General features: G+C 42.4%; 1 protein-coding gene across 10 annotated transcripts in view; it reads left to right on the top strand.

The window, feature by feature from the left end:
- The window catches only part of SEC14L1 (SEC14 like lipid binding 1), a 100,309-nt gene extending 80,021 nt beyond the window's left edge, over positions 1 to 20,288 (top strand). For 9 of the 10 annotated variants that reach the window (XM_090058932.1, XM_090058931.1, XM_090058936.1 and 6 more), the window contains 9 exons: positions 4,005 to 4,093; positions 5,303 to 5,373; positions 6,580 to 6,751; positions 7,286 to 7,420; positions 12,494 to 12,628; positions 13,853 to 14,104; positions 15,558 to 15,736; positions 17,522 to 17,623; positions 19,718 to 20,288. In XM_090058932.1, the coding sequence (XP_089915058.1) occupies positions 4,005 to 4,093; positions 5,303 to 5,373; positions 6,580 to 6,751; positions 7,286 to 7,420; positions 12,494 to 12,628; positions 13,853 to 14,104; positions 15,558 to 15,736; positions 17,522 to 17,623; positions 19,718 to 19,733 (1,151 nt within the window). In that variant the 3' untranslated portion in view covers positions 19,734 to 20,288. Of the gene's footprint in view, positions 1 to 4,004; positions 4,094 to 5,302; positions 5,374 to 6,579; positions 6,752 to 7,285; positions 7,421 to 12,493; positions 12,629 to 13,852; positions 14,105 to 15,557; positions 15,737 to 17,521; positions 18,175 to 19,717 lie in introns of those variants that run through there. The other variant, XM_090058939.1, reaches the window with a different exon arrangement.
- Positions 20,289 to 21,733: the final 1,445 nt, after the last annotated feature.

Genomic DNA, 21,733 nt, shown 5'->3' with positions numbered 1-21,733 from the left:
AAGTGCTGAATATTACCTTCTTGTAAGTGATTTAAAGATGCATGTAAATAAGACTTTTTTCTCATTTAACTTAACTCTGCCATCAGGCATGTTTGCTGATGACATGGACCAATCTTTGGCATTGCAGTTCACTAACGGGAGCTGTGATGTATGCCAAATAGCAAAGTTTGTTTAAGAAGTAGACTGTTGGATTATGGTCAAATTCATGAGCTCCAGGGCCAGCTGCTGAAGTACACCCCCTACTTGCTGCTGTGCACTGGTCTTGTTGCAGACATCAAAATAGAAACATGTTGTGGAATTTCTCTTCCCCCACCCCATCAGTCACTTGGGGGAGGGAGTTTCCTTCCAACTGTTCATTTTGGAAAGGAAATAACCTCTCACTGCATATCTCCTGTGTTCTGAGTTGGCCTTTCCCTGCTACCCAAAATTGCTCGCACTGGACCTTCCTGTTACCAGAGGCATATGAAGTACTAGAGGAAATTTTTGTTAGTAATGGGTGTAAGGCGGGGAAGGCAAATTGGACATTAACACTGTTTAGCTTTGTAGTGATTAATGGGTCTCTCTCAGCCTGTGGTTGAACAAAACTCAGTCAGACAATAGCTTAAGGAAATCAGCAAGTTCCTAGATTTTTAAGGGAGGAACACTATACAAGGGAAGAAATAAGAAACCTATTTGGATACTGCCAGTAACTAGGAAGGAAAGGGATAAATCTCTCTGGGAATTGTTGGCATCAGAAAGCTTTCCAAGGTGAAGCAGAGGTTTGAAAAACAAGACTGCAGAACTCCTGGTCTTATCTTTCAATTCCTTGTGTTTCTTTTGTACAGATTCCTGTTGAGGTGCACTCAAAGCTGAGGGCAGGGCTTGCCAACATGTAAGATGTAGCAGATTTCAAACTGAGACGCTCTCTACAATTTGACTGTTTTTACAGTCTATGGTTAGGCTTTTTAATTTTTGCATTATCAGTTTTCTCCTCCTTTTGTCCCACATGTGTAAAGTGTTCAAGACTTCAGCTAAATGGATACCTTTTAGCATTTATCAAGAACCCATAGAGAGCAGCAGTTTTAAAATATGCTGCCAAGGACAGCTCTATTTCAAAGTTAAGGAGCAAACGATCAGTTTTACTTGGACATAAATGATTTAACATTCATGCCGTTAGGGTAGCTTTCTTCTATATGCAAGTGGCTCTTATTTTGATAGGAATGTCTTAAGGAACAAGTTTTTACATAATTCATCAGAATTGTTTAAAAAATAAGCATGTAATGTTAGGAAGAAAACACTTTTTCAGTTAAGTCTTCCCTCCATGTATCATTTGGTTGGGGTGTGGTTAGTAAACTACTGTATTGTTTATGGCACTCTTCTAAAATGCAGTAGCCTTTTTGTAGTGCTTCCAAAGTTGCAATGCATATTCAAAAAATAAGATCTTTAGCATTAGCTAAATAACTCCAAGTATGTAGTATCTTTTATATACAAAGACACTACTTTATCTATCTATAAACTAGTGGTTCTCAACTTTTTAGTTTTGTGAAATCCCTTGGAAAATGCCAGTTCTTGGCTTCTGTTCATTTTTTTTGACTCTGGAATAATAACAGAGATTCTTCTGTAGCACAGAACTGAGAGGCCACAACAGGTCATAGTGTTTTTGACACTGGCATCCTATTTGAAACCCCTCTTTTGTGACTTGTGTGTTGGTGGCTGCATATCTAACCATGCTGATATTGTGTGGCATCCTTAAAAATGGCACTGTGGTTGAGAACTGCTGCTGTAAGCTCTACAACTTGAAACTTTTAACTTTGTGTAACAGTGGAGGAATCAAAACTAAAGAGTAAAGTGATAAATATCTGAAATGAAGAATAAGCTTCATTTCACATATTTGAAGCATATTCAGATGTTTAAGCAAATGCCTTGATGGAGTTTTTCTTTTGCCTGTAAGCATATATCTTTAAAGATAATACACTATGCATGTTCTTATGTTTACGAGTTCAGCTTTCTAAATTTAGGTATCGGTTCTATTTATCTGCTTGCATTTTAAAAGATTACAAAGCAGGATGATTGCTAGATCTTCTAAAACTGGGTTCTTCTGAAAGTTGATAAAACATTCATATTGAATAGTACAATGAAGCCTGCTCTCCCTTATTCTGACACAGAAACTTGCTCTTCTTCCAGGCTGCCTTGGCTCCTTCAGTCAGTTTGGACCAGGTGCAGAAGAATCTAGTGGATGCTTTAAAAAAAAGGATTTCTTTCAGATGTCTCTCTGATGCAACAGACTTAGTATTTGATTCCTTTTATATATGTAGAGAGGAACAGAACTGAGCATAGAGAATAAGATCTTTTGGTTATTAGGGAGGAAATGGTAATAGTTGTGTATCTTGACTATCGTGCATGATTTGTATTCTGGGCAGGTGTAGGCTTAAGCTTAGGCATAACCTTGTTTAGTGGGGTTGTTTAACAAGGTCCCCATGATGACATTGTTTTTTGCTTTTTAATTAAAATGCTTCGCACCAACTCGCTGTCCTATATGTGTTCCAGTCTGGAGTGGCAATAATTTTATGTTCATCTATATCGCAGAAAATTAGGGATTTTTTTTTTCCACTTTGTCCTAAATTGGAAAATCCATTCTCTTGCTGCTATCTAATATAGGGCTCCTTGAATACTGTGAAGAAGAACCAAAAATATAAATTTTAGATTCTCAAAAATCAGCCTGTGCCCTTGTTCTCTAAGGCCTTTTATATCAAGAATGTCATCTGCTCTTTCCGGCATGTGTTTGAGATTCAAGGGCACTTACCTTTTTCTCAGTAAAGGTTCTAATTAAAATTTGTCCCTGGAACAGGAATAACCTGTGCTAGTGAGGCAGTGCGCCAAGTTTGTATAACAGAACTGAAAGTCCCCAAGGCGATACTTCAACTAACACCGTAGAAATCGGTACTCTGGATCAATGGTTTATCACTATTTGCTCTCGGAACTAATTAATGCTAGTCTTTCCAAAAATTCGCCAGAGGCAACTGGCGGTTCTGTGAGACAGCATATAAGATCTAAACTTTAACCAAGGGTCTGTGATTTACTAAATTTCAGTCTAATAACTTAACTGTACCTTTCTTACCTGGGCTGCACCTAGGGCCAGTTTCAGCCCAGTGAGCTCAGGCTTACAAAAGTTCATTGTAACAGGCTGGTCTAGCCCTTTGAGAGAGCAGGCAAAGAAGCCCATCTATGGGCGTCTACATAATGAAGGTGTCTCAGTGGAAGCTTAAAATCCCAAAGGAGAATGGAGAAAGGGGCAAGCTGGGTAAAAGAGCAGTTTGCAGGCAAGAGGCAAACTGACCGACCAGACAAGCTCGTGACTGGGAAGGGGTCTCGCTAATATGCTGGGGCCTGCGTTAGAGGACCCCTCCTATTGTCCAGAAGGGGGCTGAGGGGTTTTGTTTGTTGGCTTCTCTATTTGATTTGTGTGCAGAGACTGTCTTTTTTTTTTACTTTTATTTTTGTTTGAAGGGCTGTCTGAGGAGCTCTTTTTAGGGAGTAAAGCCAACCTGTAAGGGCTAGCAAGCTAAGCCCCACCCACTTATTCACATTCTACATCTGATCTGGGTAGTATAGAAGGTGCAAATCTACAGAACCATCTATGATCTCTGCATAAATTTTGCCATACATAATAGTCTTATCTAATTAAAATCACTTAGTTGCATCTTCACTAGGAAGGTGAGTGCTTGTTTGTTTTGTTTTTTTACTGTTGGGATCGCTGAATGTCCTAGTGAAGCTGAGGTTGTCAGCAAGTCTTACCTTGATGTAACTAGCAAAGTAAACACAACGCCACATTTGAGACTAGCTTTAGTAAAGGTAAAAGCTGCAGTTGGCAAAATCACTCTTAAATCTGCTTCAAATTTTACAATTTTATCTAATATTTAACATATAGTAGAACATTAACAAAAAGCTGTGGGGTTTTTAAATAATTAGGACAATTTCAGTATAACCCAAAGGTGAGTGCTAAACCACTTTTTTTTCCCTTTCAGATGGGCGCCCGCTGTATGTGTTGAGGTTGGGACAGATGGATACCAAAGGCTTAGTACGAGCTCTTGGGGAAGAAGCCTTGCTTCGCTATGTAAGTGTTTTGGAGAAGATTTGTTTTCTAGTCACAATGTGATGTTCCCATTTAGTAGAACATCCTGTGATGCCAGAATGATTGTTGCATAGCATGTATTTTTTGTTCTGTAGCAATCTGTTTTCAGTTTGAACAGACCGAGCCTCCCTAAATGCTTGCATTTTAGCATTCTTACCAACTGTGAACTCATGGCACCAAGGCATGGTTCTTGGCTCCTTCCGGGCTGAGACCTTTCAGTAATTTCTTACATAGTTTGTGCGGTGCTCGAATCTTAAATCTCTGCACTTGCACAAGGCAAGAGGTGCCTTGTCTGAAGTATTATACATGTAATTTTTATGTATAAAATGTCTTCCACCCGGTTTAAAGAGATGCATTATTTTTAAAGGAAAATTACTTGCCCTTAAACTATTTTTACTGTATCACTGTGGGATTCTTGTTACTGACACGCAAAGCTTCCTAGCACAAAATGGGCTGAATCCCAAGGTTTGTGCATTGTGGTGGTTTTTTATTTTAATGGCTGGAATATTGGTCATGGTCCCAAACCAGCCCCTAATTCTGGTAATCATTCACATTGTGTTTCTGGTTGTCCCGTTGAATCTATATGTGAAGTCTTTATCTGTCATCAGAAAAAACATGAACTTAAATCAGTGTTTTGGTTGTACCTTCCTTCTTTTTTGAAGGGACCTTTTTTTCCTGTTCACTCTAGGATTAGAGGCAAAGTCTCTTTCAGAGTTTTTGTCTTCAGCTAGAAAGCTGAGACTCCCACAATGAGACTTCTGTGTAAATAATGGTATCTTTTGTAGAAAGACATCTTTCACTGATCACTGTCAACAAACTAAGAATCCCGTGTAACAGTTGTTCCAACAAATTGAGTACTTGTTAAACATTCATTTGCCCCTGGGAAAAGACAGAGCTAAGATTTTGTGCAGAGATCTTTACCATAGCATGTGGATACTACAGGCAAAGGAGGTTGTTTTTTTAATGTTTGTTTTTAAGCGTTATACCCTTCCTTGAATTATTGCACTCAGCGCTACTCTTTTTAGCCCACCATTATGTGCCTTAATGTAGGCATCATTTTCCTTTTTGTTTTGAAGTTGTTTTGATAGTTTGTTTCCTTCAGATTGGAAAATTTAAATTTTCCACCCTAGCTCCATCCAGGCAGCAGTTTTTTAGAACACTTGCTGTAAAACAACATGCTCTTTTGTGTAGGTTCTCTCTATAAATGAAGAAGGACTGAGGCGATGTGAAGAAAATACAAAAGTATTTGGCAGGCCTATAAGGTAAAACACCTTAGGTTACTATTCAAAAATAACCTGGGGGGGTGTATATGTGTATACATTTAAACTTTGACCACGGAACTGCATTTATTTCTAGGCTCTGTGCTGCACTGCAGTTTGCTCACGCAGGCTTTTATTCCCAAAAAAGTAATTCAGAATGTAGAATGACTGGATTATTTGTCTTCTTAAAGCCATCTCTATTCTGTCATAAAACACTGGACTCCCTTCAGAGTCCAAGTCCACCCTTTAATCTGTATAGAGTATTTTGGAATGCATGGCATTTCTGTTCCTTACCTCCTTACTGCTGGAAAACTTAGCTCAAGCTGTCTTAATTAGTGAGAAATGAAATCTAAGGTTTGAATTGTGCATATAAACCTAAGACCTTTAGCTGGCCAAAGGATTTAAAAGTCAGGGTAGCAGTGGCAACCAAATATGTAACAAATATTTAAATGCCAAAAGACTTTGGTTCGTCTGAGTCGCACAGCATCAAACTACAGGTCTAGACTGAATTCAGACAGTTATGCATGTATAAGGATAAACCCTAAATGCGTGTTCAGGTAAATTGCTGATTCAGAAAAACACAAGAGCATGTGCTTAAATCCTTTTGACCTTAGTGGAATTTAAGTGCGTATTAAACATCCCTGAATTGGGATGCATTCTGAAGTGTAATGGGATTATTAAAAAAAACCCCACACCATTATTAGGTAATATGCCCAGCATATGAAGCACTTGAGACTGAACGTAACTTTCTAGAAATGTTATTTCTATTCAGGGCAGTGATTTTAACCCTTATTAGGCACTATGGTGATGTCTTGGTGTTTTGCTACCAGTAACTTTTTTTTAATTGGCCCTCAATGTCTGTCATATGGTGATATACATGCCATATGTCAGTATGCACTTGGTGCTCTTTTTTTCTTCCTGCCTTAACTGAGTATATGTGGCATATTGTGAAATCCTTTAATGTTAAGAAACCATTTCCACTACAGTCTCCTGCATCTTCAGGAAGCACAAAATGTGAAGAGGAGTCGGGACTGAGTTCTGTAACTAAGTACTCGAGGGAGAATATAGCCTTGCCAAAAGTTGTAGATCTCTGAGAATGGAACAGAGTACTTGCATTCCAGAACAACCAACTGATGTTATTGGTAAAAATATTCAGTGGGTTTCTGTTAGGACAAAATAAAATAAAAATCTTGCTTTTAAATTTGACAGCTCGTGGACCTGTCTGGTGGATCTGGAAGGTTTGAACATGCGCCATTTGTGGAGACCTGGTGTCAAAGCTTTACTGAGGATCATTGAAGTGGTTGAAGCTAATTACCCTGAAACGTTGGGTCGTCTTCTCATCCTGCGTGCCCCTAGGGTTTTCCCAGTCCTTTGGACGCTGGTATGTTTGTACAGTAGTTTAACAAGTGGTAGGCAGACCACCAGCCTTCCACACTAACTTAAAGACAGTGCTAGAATGGCAGCCCCCCCAGGAAGTCTGCTCCGTGCCAGCAGCAGCCACCGAGTGCAGGGACATCATGCTGCTGCTACAGTAGTTGCATCTGGGGACTCCTGCCCCCTGCCCTGTGTTCTGGCCCCCTTCTCTTCCTTCTGCTCTCCAGCAGGGCTTTGTCCAGGGCACAAACCTTGCTAATTATGCCTCTGTTTTGTAGTTTTAGTAGCCACACACCTGCCTCACACTTTTAAAACCTAATATCTAGTGTAGTATAATCAGGAAATGTTCACCACTTGGAAATTTAATGTTTTGTAGGACACTTAATTTCTGAAATTTAGAACAAAAATTCCTAAAAGGAAAACAGGCTTGTGTGACAGAAATAAGTTAACTTATGTATGGTATCTGCTTGAGCTTCATATGATAAATCACATCCAGAGATTTCTGGGGACCTGACCAGTTTTGTTTTTTCTTTATTTATAGGTTAGTCCATTCATTGATGACAACACTAGAAAAAAATTCCTGATTTATGCAGGGAATGACTATCAAGGTCCTGGGGGGCTCCTGGATTACATTGATAAAGAAATTATCCCAGATTTTCTTGGCGGAGAGTGTATGGTAAGTGTTACAGGGCCTGTTTGCGGGAGGGTTTTTTTTTTCTTTTCCACTTATGTAAAACACAAACCTGGGAACACAGATGGGTTATATTCTGCAATCCTGGAACAAGACTGCACTTACACAATTTAGCTAAAATGAAAATAATTTAACTCCCAGGATAGGAAGGAGTGGATTTCTTGTACTAGTAACAGCCTTCCGGAAGAGAGAAGATGATCACAAATTTGCTAAAATCATAACATGCAAAGTACACGAAAGCTACAGTAATTGGAGGGTGATATCCTTGGCCAATAGTTCTGTGCTATTGGTGCCTACCACGTAGCAGAAAGGCACTTCTTAATGTACTTAGCCTCAAATCCATATGTAATGACAGAAGACCCCATTATAATCCTATAGTCTGACTTCTTACATAATACAAGCCCACGAACTTCATGTCCAATAATATTTGCATCAGTCTGTGAATCTCCCAACTATTTCTGAATAAACAGATACTTAAGGGCTTGAATACCTTACCAAAAAATCTCTTAAATTCTTTTTAGCTTTTAAAATATCTACATAGGCTGTGATTTTTAGATTCTTTAGCTCCACTCATGTTTTTAAAGAGTATCAAATCATCTATAAAGATGCACATTGAACCTCCTCAGCAATGGTACCTGAACTCACATTGATTATGAAAGCTCTGATCAAAGAAAGGTCTGACAGCTTTAGGAGACAGTAGTTTTAAATGTCAAAACTGAATCGCAAGCCTCACTTTCGTAAAGAAAACTGATGTCAAAGATGATTAAGTTGGTGTATATCAGGATTCTACAGCTCGCAGGTCTCTTTGCATTTTGAAACCTGGATCCAAGTCTGTTTCTCGGACCCTTTCTTCAGATTGCCATTAGGAACAACAGAGCCTTTTCAACATAACTTGCATTGCTTTTGCACCCTCCCTTAGGAATATTGGGACGAGTTACTGCCCTTAACCTTGCAGTAACCTGAGTGGTAGGAAACTATTCATAATTTTCATGGCTGGGGAAACTAAAGCCAAGTTCATTTCTTATCCGAGGCCACGAACGGTGTGTGCCACTGGCGGCTGAGGGGGCACAGCAATGCTGGCGGGAGCATGGCGGCAGTGAGTGGGGAGCTCCCGCAGATGCTGCTGGCACTGCGGGAGAGGGGTAGGGGGGTGACAAGTGCCAACCATGGGTCGGCGACTACCCACAGGCACCACCGGCAGTGGTGGTGGTGGCCAGGGGTGATTGTGAACTGCCCACAGACGCCACCGGGTGGTGAGCGGTGACCACTCGCAGGCACCACCAACGGTGTTGGCAGCGCCTTTTTTGCAGAGGGTGCACCCCCCACGCATTGCCCCTGTCTAAGGCCACAGCTATAGAAAGGCAGTTGCTTCACTAAGAATTGATCCCCAAACTGTTCTTCCTGGAGCATATATTGATATGGATCCTGCTGTAGGCGGGTATGTGTATCATGCACAGATACCAGATTATTTATTTTGGCTAGCGGTTTCATGAGTTGTCTCTTCATAGCCCGCTTAAGGGCGACTCTGCCTCAGTTCCCTTACTGCCCAAGGCAGTGAGATAGAACCTAGCCAGTTCAGGTACCTCTGAGCACTGCAGAAAGGTGGACTGAATAAACTTCAGGCTCAAGTCTTGCTTGTTCTGTGGTGGATAAAAATCTCAAGGCTCAGAAGCTGCAGGTACTTTGTTCTGTTTGGAATAATGCAAGCTGAGTAAATGCTTGGTGTGCTTATTCTCTGCGAGAAATTGTACTCTGTGAATTTCAGGATTGGGATTGAAACTCCACCTCCTGGAAAGTCTGAGGCTTGCAGGCACCCATTCTCATCATGCCTGTATGTCCTGTGCTTCATAATGCAGCCACACAATGCTTGAATCTCTGTGGTGCAATTACTATCGAGCCCAGACCTGGCAGCTTTGGCACCAGTGAACTAGCGACCAAGATGTTTTTTTAGATCAACCACATCAGGCAGCAGTACAGTTCTCTGAAAGCAGAGAAGACTGAAAGGGGACTTAATAGCAGTCTTCAGGTACCTGAAGAGAGGGGTTCAAAAAAGGATGGAGCTAAACTGTTCTCAGTAGTGGCAGGTGACAGAATAAGGAACAACAGTCTCAAGTTGCAGGAAGGGAAGTTTAGGTTAGATATTGGGAAGAATTTTCTCACTGGGTGGGTAGTAAAACACTGGAACAGGTTACCCAGAGGGGTGCTGCAATCTCCATCCTTGAAGGTTTTCAAGACCCAGATTGACAAAGCCTTGGCTGGGATTATCTAGTTGGGGATGGTCCTGCTTTGAGCAGGAGGTTGGACTAGATGACCTCCTGAGGCCCCTTTCAACCATAATTTTCTATTCTTCTATGAAGAAAGTGACCCCCAAGTACCAAGGCACCATCTTAGAGAGGAACTCTGTATTTTCGAAGGAGACATGAAAAGTCGTCTGAGGCAAACAACCAGGCCTCTGATTGAATCAAATGCTAGCAGTGAGGAGCAAACTTGTTCTTGTGTCCCAGGACCAAGAATGCCTCCTCCGGTATTGACTCTAGTAGTGGGAGGAAGTGCACCTGCTAATATTAGCACAGATGTTACGATGTGGTACCCACTGCACCACCGGTAGAGGTGGGCCCCTTGCTGTTGAAGTTAACGTTGTCCCTGGCATCCAGCACAGAATTATCCCCCAGCAGGTCTAGAATGATGTTGTCAAAAGACCTGAGGGCTTTTGTAGAACTCAGCTGCCTTCTCACCAGTGCTGGTGTTGGTCTGGTTGCCAACCAGACAACCTCCAGTATGTTACAGATGCCATTTTGGAGTTACTGTTTTTCACCTTCCCAAACATGCTGTTGTCACAAAGAAGAAAATGCGTCCCTCTGCAAAAGCTGCTCGCTCTACTTCAGGTGCTAGAGCACAGAGGAGCAGGACTTGTGTGTATACAACTGTAGTGTGTCACCTAACTTTCCAATGACCTTGTCTTATAATTACTGGATGAAGTGGTAATGGATACCAATGCCAGGCATTTAGAAGGCATGTCAAAAGCTTTTTGTGCAGATGGGAAACTATCTATTTGTATAGGCTTGTTTTTTAAAAAAGCATCTTAACAAAAAACATGATTTAAATTTAAAAAAATCATTGGTTTGTTGTTGGTGTTTTTGTTTTTGTTTAATCTACCTTGCCTGGAGTATTCTGTTGACCTATAAGCATTATGCACTTAATACAGCAGCCAGGCTAGATGCACAGCTCCAAGTGATTGTCCATATTTGTGGTATTCCAGTCTGATGCACGGGCACCAAAAGAACACTTTGTCTAAAGTGTCTGCTCCCCAAACTCAATCTCCAAAGCTTTCCCCCAGCTCTCCTATCAATGGCAAGGAAGGGACCAGAGCAACCAATAGACTTGGTTTCTTCTCATTGTCCAGTACTGGAATTGTGTTGGACCAGTTATTTAAAGATACTTCTGTTATTAGTCTTCCTTTAAATGGTATTAGCTTGCTCTTCTACCTTTCATGGGGATTCTTCTGAACTCTTTTTGGTTCACCATTTTAAGATATTGTTTGTTGTAATGTAGTGCTTGCATATTAGGTATTTTGGAACAGTGCCTCTTTATTTTAAACAGGTAGCTACTTACAGTAGCCACAGCTTTTAGTGGAGGAGTCTTTTCTTTGTAACGTACAACCATTTCGATCATTTTATGTTGTGGCAAAATTCACTGCTTAAGTAAGCAAAAATGACTGTTACCACAAAACAAATCAATATTGCAGAGCTCCCTGCCAGTTTTGGAGAATAGTGAGAGATCCTACTCTTCCTGGTTAGCTTCTGAATAAAGCCTAAGTCTTTTAAGAGCACAAGTGTAGGAGTTGCACAGCTGTCACCTGCTGTGATGCACATAAAACAGCTTTATGTCTTGTATGCTGTGGTCCTTCAATTCAGCAAAGTGTAGAAAGTTAAAATAGCTGTATCTTTAGCTGTGACCCTTATTTGAAGAACACACATCATGGCTTGTCAACTTTTTTGGTTCAGTCATGCCAAAATATTAGGGCTGTGTGAAGCTTTGGGTGGTGATTTGATTCAGAGGAGTTTTGGCCCGATATTATTATTATTTATTTATTTTTTTTCCGGTGGCCGAATCCAAATCAAATCGGGGGACCAATTTAAAGGTCCAAATCGATTCAAAGCTCTCCAAATCTTTGGAAAAGACTTGGAGAGCTTCAATGATTCGGGCAGTCCCTGGTGGCTGCCGCTGACTCCAAGCTGGTAAATACTAGGGTTGGGGGAGGTGGGGCTGAAGAAGGGGGAGAGGGGACCATGGGGGGACCCCCGGCTGCCACAGCTCCCGGTACTTTAAAGAAATGCCTTAGTGCTCACCGGGTGTTGGTTGGGGGGCCTGCATAGGTGCCCCGCCTGGGCCAGCTCCAGCCTTTTAAGTGGGGGGAAAAAGCTAAGTAAAGCCCTAGGACTTGCTGCTCCTCCTGTGGCCTCGGGGCTTCGGGTGGCTTGTGCAAAGCCCCCCTCATGGCGTGGGACAATGGGGCAGTGGGGATGGCCCCTTGCCAGCAGAAATGGTGAGTCTGGGGGGTTTTCTTAAAGGGTCAGAGCTAGCCCAGGGAGGACTAGGGGAGCAAGGGTGGGGTTGGGGCTTGTGCAGAGCCCCCCCCCCCCCACACCACACACAGTGGGGGGCAGCAGGGATTGCCCTCTGGCTGGCAGCACTTGCTGTGCTAGGGGTTGCTTAAAAAAAAGTGCTGAGAGCTAAGGTAAGCAGGGCAGCCATTGCTAGGCTGGGAGACTGGGCGGGGCCAGGCCTAGATGATTCAGGGATTTAGCAGCAGCTGAATCTCCAAATCAGATTCACCTGAAATCAAATTGGGACAGCAGTTCAAATCACCAAATGGAATTGCTGTCCTCCAAATTGGCCAAATCCAAATCAAAACGAATACTAGCTGCTTCGTGCAGGCCTACATGATATTATTTTTAAGTGTTTTCCAGAATAACTTGCTATGTCACTTCCAGCATGACTTTTGCAAGGATAGTTAAATTGTAAATTGTTTTAATGCCTTTGTTTTTAAATCTCCAGTGTGAAGTTCCAGAGGGTGGGCTGGTTCCCAAGTCTCTATACCGGACTGCAGAGGAGTTGGAAAGTGAAGACCTAAAACTGTGGACTGAAACAATCTATCAGTCTGCAAGTGTCTTCAAAGGAGCTCCACATGAGGTAAGGGTACACTCCCATTCTCTTGTTTCATCTCAGCCTAGCTGTCTCTAGTGCAGTGATTCTCAACTTTTTAGACTTACAGGACCCCTTGGAAAATGGAGGCTTTTACCTTGCACTTGTTTTTCTTGACTATAGAAAAACAGAGCAGGTCATCTGTTGCAAAGAACTCGGACCACAGTTGATACTGGATACCTGTTTGAAATCTCTGGGTTTATTTTATGAGTCATGTGTAAGGGCTGGCCCTTCTAATAGTACTAATATTGCATGGCACCCTGTGATGGCCAAGCTGTGGTACCTTTGTTGAGAATCACTGATGTTTGGGTTATATTTAAAGTGGATATTTGGCTCTTCCCTAGAAACCTCCAGGTAGAAGTTGGAAGATCCAAAGAAACTTTCTTTGACACACTGAATAATGTAGGCCAAAACTGGGATCTGGGCCCTTTTGTGTAAATGTTGGGTTTTTTGTACTCTTAAGGAAACATAGGAGACAGGAGAATGTACTAGTAGGCTACTTCTGTTGCATACCTACACTAGAGGCCTAGCACTGTTGTTAATTTATATTAAAATAAAGCTGCTGGTTCTCTCCATATCAGTGGGATGACTTTCCTCAATCTAGATTTTAAACTAGAATCCATAAAGAACTGAGCAAATTAATGCCTTGCCTTTCAAGACTTTTTTTTAAAGAGTTGATTACTTTTAGATGGCTTAAATTTACTTATCCAATGAACTTCTTCATTACTGTTTGCTAATTGAACAAATCTGATCTTGAAAAGGGCCCCTGCAACTTGGTTTTCTATCCTTCCTGATTTTTAATAGGTATGTATATGAATGAAAGGGTCTTAAAATGTGTTTTAGAACCATGGGAATTGAGGAACGTCAGTTAGGTCTTTCCTGTTTTTGTTGGAAGTATCTCTGGGGGATGCAGGCATTTGGATTGGAGACCCTTGGCCCTAACTGAAAAGCTATATATAGGAAGGAGGATGGGAGATGACTTTTGAGTGTTTCTGCATCCTAAATGAGCAAGAAAGCACAGCCATTGTATAGCATTTACCTGGCTGGGAGGAAAAACTTTTTTGAGGGTCTTGTTTCAAAATAAACAATAGGATAAATGAGTAAATAAACTGAATAAAATTGAGCCCAGCAATATTAGCTTTCCTGTCCTAGTAAGGATTTTATTTTTCCTCGGCTCATTTCTATCTTCCAATGATCTTCCCCTCTCTCTAGATTCTCATTCAGATTGTGGATGCTTCATCTGTAATTACCTGGGATTTTGATGTGTGTAAAGGCGACATTGTTTTTAACATCTATCACTCCAAAAGAGCTCCTCAGCCTCCTAAAAAAGAATCACTTGGAGCCCATAGCATTACATCTCCTGGTGGGAACAATGTACAGCTGATAGACAAAGTCTGGCAGTTGGGGCGTGATTACAGCATGGTAGAGTCTCCACTCACCTGCAGAGAAGGCGAGAGTGTGCAGGTAAGATGATTTAATTCTGGTGTTGGAGCAGATTTGCTAAATGTGATGGTTTGCTCCCAAAGTTGATTCCTTGCAAAGAAAGAACAACAGCTGTGATTACTCTCCTTCCCCCTCCCCCCCCCAATATTTCTTTCCATTAATCAGCCTGACTTGCATTCAAGATTGATCAGATATAACACTTAAAACACCCAGATCCAGAAAGCAGGTTTTGCTTTCTGAAATGGGCAAAACCAAACTAGGATGTCTCTGTAGTAAGAGTTAGGGATTAAAAATGATCCTCAGATGCTCTTCAGGCCTCTGCCCTAGACTTGTAACCTTGAACCAATCACTGAGGCCACGACTACTTATTTAGGTGATTAAGGATGGGCTGTAGGCACCTAAGCGAACTGGGCTTGGCTGCTGAAGTATTAAACACTGCCACCTCCTTTTGATTTTCAAGCTGTAGATGTTTGATAACTTTTGAAAAGGAAGCTTCTCCTTCAACATGCCTAACTTGGTGTTTGGCTCTGGAAAATGTTGCCATTAATCTATGAAGCCCAATTCCTTTTTCTGTTGATATGGGGTTGAAGTGGATTTGGCAGCAGCTAAAAAGTGGGGAATTGAAACACTGGAAGTCAAGGACTGCCTGTATATTACAAGTTGCAAAGTTTCGTATTTACAACATTTATAAATTGACACCTTGTTTCAACTTTGACGTCAGTTTTGACTTCACAATGCTTGATCTGATCCGATGCCATGCCAGCGAACAAGTTCGCTGCGTTGCTTATCTCCCTGAAGAACATCCATCCAAACTTCCTTGGACGCTTTCTTTAAAGCAGACAAGACTCCTGAGAAGACTCCAGTCAAGAACTTTTCAAAAAGTTGAGCAAAGTCACCTCAAAGAAGTCCTTTCAAATTGACATGATTGCTATTTACAATATAAGTACGTTAATGTAGCTATATAACTTATCTATAATTGATTGAGTATAAAATTCTGGGGTACTTCTGGTGAGAACAGGGTATTGGGCCTTGGTTCAGGAACTAATCCCCCACTTGGAACCAATTTTCTCATAAGAAACAATGTTATAAGTTACTTTTAGACACAGTTTTCAGGAACCAGTTGGGTTGCAAGTCTGAGGACTACCTGTAGTGCTGGTTGGAATTACAGATTTGAGCACCTAGTCATAGAAATCAACTTGAAGACTTTGTTTGTTTGTTTTTTCCCTAGTGATGGTTGAGATGGTTTAATTGTACTTCATATTTTTACGTAAGAAAGGTTAGGAGATTCTTTTTTAATTTTATTAGCTTATTTTAGGCAGGTCCAGTTGAACAGTGATGTAGTGGGCTGACTAGCAAAAATATCAATATTTGAGGAAATGGGCACGTTGGCATTTTCCTGAATTCTGAAAAATACATTTCAAACTTGCAAACCCTTGACTTGGAGTCCATTTCCATTTGCTGCTGTTTCTTCTAGGGCTCACATGTGACTAGATGGCCAGGCTTCTATATTCTCCAGTGGAAATTTCACAGCATGCCTGCATGTGCTACAACTAGCCTGCCTCGTGTGGACGATGTACTGGCATCTCTACAGGTCTCCTCCCATAAGTGCAAAGTGATGTACTATACAGAAGTAATAGGATCAGAAGACTTTCGGTATGTGTGGTGTAGGTTTGTCAACATCAAGTATTCTCTCTGACTTTCTGCCTTCTTAGCTTGATAATATTTTGGTGTATGTAGCAAGCCAAGTCCACTAAAGAAAAATACTGTGTACTTTCAATAGTTGTTTTTAATTAGATAGCAAACTGTGAGGACTTTTACCACAGCACAAAAATCTATATAGGTTTGTACATGATGCTTGAAGACACAGGCAGCCTATGAGGCAAGGGGGTGGAGGAACCTGGTAATTTTACCTAGGGGTGCACTGGTTGGTTGGTTGGTTGGTTGGTTGGTCGGTTTGTTTGTTTGTAGACTTTTTTTGACCAGTACCAATGGCTGATTTTTAGTAACCAGCCATATCTGCCAATATACTCCAATAGCTGATTTACAGGAATGTAGCTCTGTAGCTTGGAGGGCAGTGTCTGGCTTAGCTTCCCCACTGGTTAGAGGCTGGTACAGCCCCTTGTCTTGAGCCTGCAGTGGGCAACCTGCCCTCACCCCATGTGTAAATTGGGGGGTGGGGGCATCTGCCCCCCGCCCCAGACAAGCTGCCTGTGGCTCATGGCTCCCAGCCCTGGGGTCACATTCATTGCCCTGGCTGGACAGTGCTCCACTCACTGTGGTGGTCTCAGTCTTTCCCCACCCCACTTCGCTTACTAGCTGGATGCTGGTCTCCAAGCGGCCGGTCTGCATTCCTGGTCACGTGTATGCTGCAGCTGCACAAATGCACGTGGTGTTTATCGGTGACATTATCAGCTACATTGGCCAAAAAAAGTTGAGATTGCTGATAATATTAACTTTCTTTTTATTGGTGTTATTTTCTTTTTATGCGACTAGATTAGAGGTACACCTGTATCAATCTTATCCCAGTACACCAGGGATGGGTAAAGTCTGGACTGTGGGCTGGGTCTGGCTGGTATCCTGATTTTCATTCTGCAGCAGCCCCCGCCCATGTTGTGGCCAGTTTCTATGGAGATCCCAGAAATGGCAGTGCCATGACAGCACAGGAGCAGGGTTTCCATGGAGCCTGCCCCCAGTATGCTGGCAGGACATGCAGCTGGTCAGGGAGCTGCTCCGGAGATGGGATCTTCTGGTGGTGACAGTGTGATCCAGAGCTGGGTCAGAGCTGTGAACTGCTGCCTGCACGCCCCAGGATCACTGCAAGATCCCTACCCCAGAGAAACTCCCTGCCCAGCTCCACATCCTGCTAGCGCTGCTTGGCCCAGTCTTCGTGGAAACCCTAGCCCCATACTGTCACGGTGCTACCACTCCTGGGGTCTTTGTGGAAACTGGTTGCAGGGATGTGGGTAGGGGCTGCTGTGAAATGGAATCTGCCATTTTGCCCACCCCTGCAGTATACCATAAAGGAACGTGAAAAAACTGGGTGGCCTGATCCAGGTCAACATATCTAGTGGACAAATTTGGTGGACCTAACAGGCTCCTGCTTACAGAGATTGATGCAAGTGAAGATTTGAAGTGCTTAAATATGAGTGTCTGTTAGCACTCCTAGTTTTGTTTCGGCCAATGTATAAGCATCTTCCAGATAGCATTAGATTTTTTGCAAAAACACAACTGTTCATTCCTGACATTTTCTGTTGGTTGTGCATACAAGAGTTTTTAAGTGCCCATGTTGAGGTTAGCAAAGAGTTAGGTTTACTTACCTTTTTCTACTTACTTACTTTGCCACTTACCATCCCAAGTGGAATAGTAAATGCTAAAGATGCACAGCAGAACTAATAAATTCCTTGTGTTCTCAAACCTCCAACTTCTGTTTTATTGCAGAGGATCTATGACCAGCCTTGAATCAAGCCACAGCGGGTTCTCCCAGCTCAGTGCTGCCACAACTTCTTCCAGCCAGTCCCACTCCAGCTCCATGATTTCCAGGTAGTGCCACAGCAAATGAAAAGCAAACGGATGAGATGGCTGGACCCTCGTCTGTGGCAGCTGACTGTAATGCTGCGTATTCAAGTGGCAAATGCAAAAACAAAAGCCTTTTATAGATAGTAAAGTAGCTGTTCAAATTTTAAACTTTGTGTTTTTGTTTAAATTAGATCTGACAGCTGATCTCTAACTTCAACCCTAACCCTAACTCAGCCATAGATTTTTGTATGCATGCTTGCACAAATCCTAACTTTAAACCACAAGGGCTCTCGTGGAAGGAAAGAAATCAATGTCTTGTTTAAGAATTACTTTGTAAACTATTACCTGTATGCAAAAAAAGAAAAAAAAACCTCCACTCCCCAAACTACTCAGTGCATTAGAAAGCAACAGTAAAGCTCCTGTCAGTAAGTTCCTTGCCACATTATGAAATATCCTGTGATCTTCCAGCTGTTGTTAAACGTTCTCCCATGGCCAGTCACTGATATTCAAGGAACTAAAGAAAGCAGTTGTTGGATGCTCAAGATAACCTGGATCACTGATGAGCTACATTCTGTTTTTTTGAGTCACTGCCATGAAGTGGTGGGCAAACTGTTAACACTAATACCTTTTGCATGAACACATTGTTGGGGGGTTCCACCTCCCTGATAATTGAGGGTTTAAAGGCAAATGTGACTCTATTGAATTTAGATTTTTAAGCACTGACAGTGGGGAGGCACGGGGCAGAGAGCAGGCTCTCCCTCACCACAACCCAAAGGCTGGTCCACATTGGGTCCTGGGGTTTATTCCTTGTTCTGTTTTGGAGTAGCACTTTACCCCACTCCACGTATCTATTACACTTCAAGCACTCATTTTCCTGGCACTTACCTCTTGCTAGATGAACATCTAGTAAACATCTTTCTGAAGCAGACACAGATTTGCTCTGTAGATCAGTCAGAGGCATGGAAACATCTTCCTGTGCATTGCTTTCTTAAAACTTCCCTCTCTGGCCTTGTGCATGTCAGGGGGGGGAAAGGAGAACTATACTTACTACCAGTGAATGTTATAATATAGATTTTTTTCCTCCTGCACCAAAGTAATTGGGTACTCAGTCACAAAGGTGCATAGAGGCTTTAAATGCTGAGTAAATGCTCTTAATTTGTGAGGTAAAACCCAGCATTCAGAGCATTAATATGTTGTATTGTACTTCATTGCCAAGTAGAATATAAGAGATTCCAGCTTGGAGGCCCAGCATGAGTTGTTTTATATAGACCACTGGTCAGAGGCCTTTCTCCTACTAAGGAGCTGAACTGCTGTACACATGAATAGCTAGTTGAACCAGGATCCAGAAAGAACTGCAATGGCCTTACGTGAGGCATGAGGAAAAATCAGCTGAATTATTGTACTGTAAGAGTAGGAATTTAAAACTATGCCAGGCTGCCCTAACTTTGGAGGAAGCTGGACCTGTGGATTTGGTATAAATACCTCTTGCTGCACAGCACTAAACCTTTACAGTATTGGTCACACTGCAGTGGGGAAATGGCAAACTGATGTTGACATGCGGTATGTTAAGCTCCATCCTGAAGCACAAATCATGAAAGCCAGGCCTGATGTGGAGTGTTGCTAATGAAGTTATGATGAAAACTCATCAACAGGGGGAAAAATAATCCCACTGCACTGAACTAGGAAACTCTTCTAATCAACTGTATTGTTTTAAAAAGTAGCAGTTTTGATAGCCAAAGTAACAGTCAAAATGTTGGCAAACTAATCTTGTAGAAAACTACCATGCAGGTGTTAAATAGTTCCACGCCCAGAAACTGGACAGCTTATGCATGACGGTCTCTCTTGTACTGCGAGCATAAGCTATCTGTCTAGTAAGAGCCCAGCTTCCTGATGTACATTTGAAGGGAGAACTCCATTATCGGCAGGCAGGAGCCAGTGTTCCACGCACAGGAGTTAATTCCTCTAAAGGCACCGTAGGATTAACTAACCTGGTGACACTTAGTTTTTTCCAAAGGGCAGCTCCCTTTTTCCAAGTTATAAGGGCTCTACCTTGAAGCTGGTCCCCTCTTTTTCTCTCTCTCTTTTTTTTTTCTCTCTCTCTCTCTCTTTCTCTCTCAGATGGCGATTTTGCTGACAGCTGTAAAGAACCTACTTCATTCAACAATCCACATCTGCCCAGAGGTGTCTGGCTTTATAGACCTTTTTGACTTCCAGTCACTTTTCAAGTCTGAAGATGTATCTCTTTTTTCAGTTGGTTCAAAAGTGGCAATTGTGAGGGGTATGTTTTTTCTCTTGCCCTTCCCCATAAGTCTAATGCGTCTTTAAGAGCTCAAAGCACATGACAGCACAAACAGTTAAACTACCAGAGAAGCAAAATTTTAACTCTTCCTAGTGAAGTGCTGTGTCAAATATGACTTGATTATGCAGTGTGAAATAGACCTGATGAATTTCAATACCCTTGACTTTTTAATGTGGGAACACTGTTCTTTTCTGCCAGCAGTGACCATCCTGTTGACTTTTTATCCCTGCATTACTGGTCTCCTTTCCATAATCCTGTCTGTATTCATGAATTGCATATCCAATTCTGTAAATGTTTTGTAAACATATTACCTCACTCTTGGTAATGAGATACTGATAGTCTTTAAAAGATTTTTTTTATTGTTATCAATAATAAATGTGAACTGGTTTAAAAAAAATCCTTCAGGTTTTTTTCATTTGTAGCCTGGTTCAGAAAGGTGGGACTGTGAAGTCTGTGGAAAGTGTTGAAAGTTGTGTTCTGGCTCTGAGGGGCTGTGCAGCGTTATTGAGAGACTGACAAAAATGTAGCCACCAGTGTTACTATTTAGCTTAGGCATTCAGAAACACATTATCTAAGCATGGCTTAAACAGGGGTGCTCAATTTCCAGCCTGCAGGCAAAATCCAGCCCGCAGACCCCTGCATCTGGCACATGGGGCTTCCTAGAGTCCCGAGATTTGGCAGCAGGGGAGCAGTGGCCATCCTCCCTGCCAAACTCCCGAGCCCTATGTGGCTCATTGGGACTGGACCCCACTGCCTTGCCCCCCTATGGGGATGGATGCACTGGATTGGAACCAGAGGTAGCCTGTGGATGGACTGTGGATGCCCAGCTGACCCACCAGGGAAAAAGGTTGAGCACCCCTGGGATAGAATATATAAAGTTAATCCAAGGTATAGTGGGAAGGTTGCCTTTTCTAAAAGGCAGGGGTTTGGCTGTGTTTGGTTCCTGACAGAAATTGAGTTATCAGAGGAATTGGCAAAAACATTTTCCTCTACAATACAAACTACCCATTCCTTTCCCCTGTCTGGGAACAGGCAAGAGAAACTAAGATGATTAAATCTATGCCTCTGGAGGCTGGTACATTTGGGATGTGATTTTAATGTATTAATCGCTTCAAAAATTGTAACATGCCACATATGCAAGCTAGTTATGGCATGACAAAATGGCAAACCGGCCGCACACATTCTCCGGGATGTTTAATGTGGACCGTCTTGATGGTGGTTTGGTATTGTGCATTAATTGCAATGTGGGACATGCTAAAGCCAAACTGTGCAGCGTTCTGCTTTGTGGGTGCTCGGTGGCAGGGTGGGAGGGAGGTGGGGGTACTGACGGGGCCCCCCCAACTCAGTAAGGTCCAATCAAACTCCAGGGTTCAGCTTCAGAGGTGCTGGGGAAAGGGGGACAGTTCATTCCCTCTCTCCTGCCCAGGAAGTTTAAACCTGTATGCCAGGCAGTCCTGCTCTGGCTGCCCCTGCCCAGCACCTACTCTTGCACAAAGCAGCCCCATGCAGGGCTGAACTGGGCGCAGTTCTAAAATTCCCTTGGTAGGAGAAACTGACTGGCTCCCCTCTGGTACGTGTCAGTCTATGCATCAGGCAGCCTATGCAGGGCTGCATGGGATGCAGATTTAAAGTTGCTGGTATACATGGAGCCTAAATTGGGGTCCTGGGATGCTTACGTGCTAGTAAATAGAAAGGGCCCCAAAGGAAGCAGCACAGGGACTAGTCCCTTAATGCCAGGCTTCATGGGCCAGTACTTGCATAGTTGGCAACTGTCCCTGATCCTAAATAAATAAATAAATCACATGTCCTGCCATGCATGTGGCATGGTAGGATGC

This window comes from Crocodylus siamensis, chromosome 8 (assembly GCF_052110815.1).
Source record: "Crocodylus siamensis isolate JL-2025a chromosome 8, ASM5211081v1, whole genome shotgun sequence".
Lineage (NCBI taxonomy): Eukaryota > Metazoa > Chordata > Crocodylia > Crocodylidae > Crocodylus > Crocodylus siamensis.
Note: the sequence above shows the minus strand (reverse complement) of the source record. Positions and strands in the feature narration are given on the sequence as shown.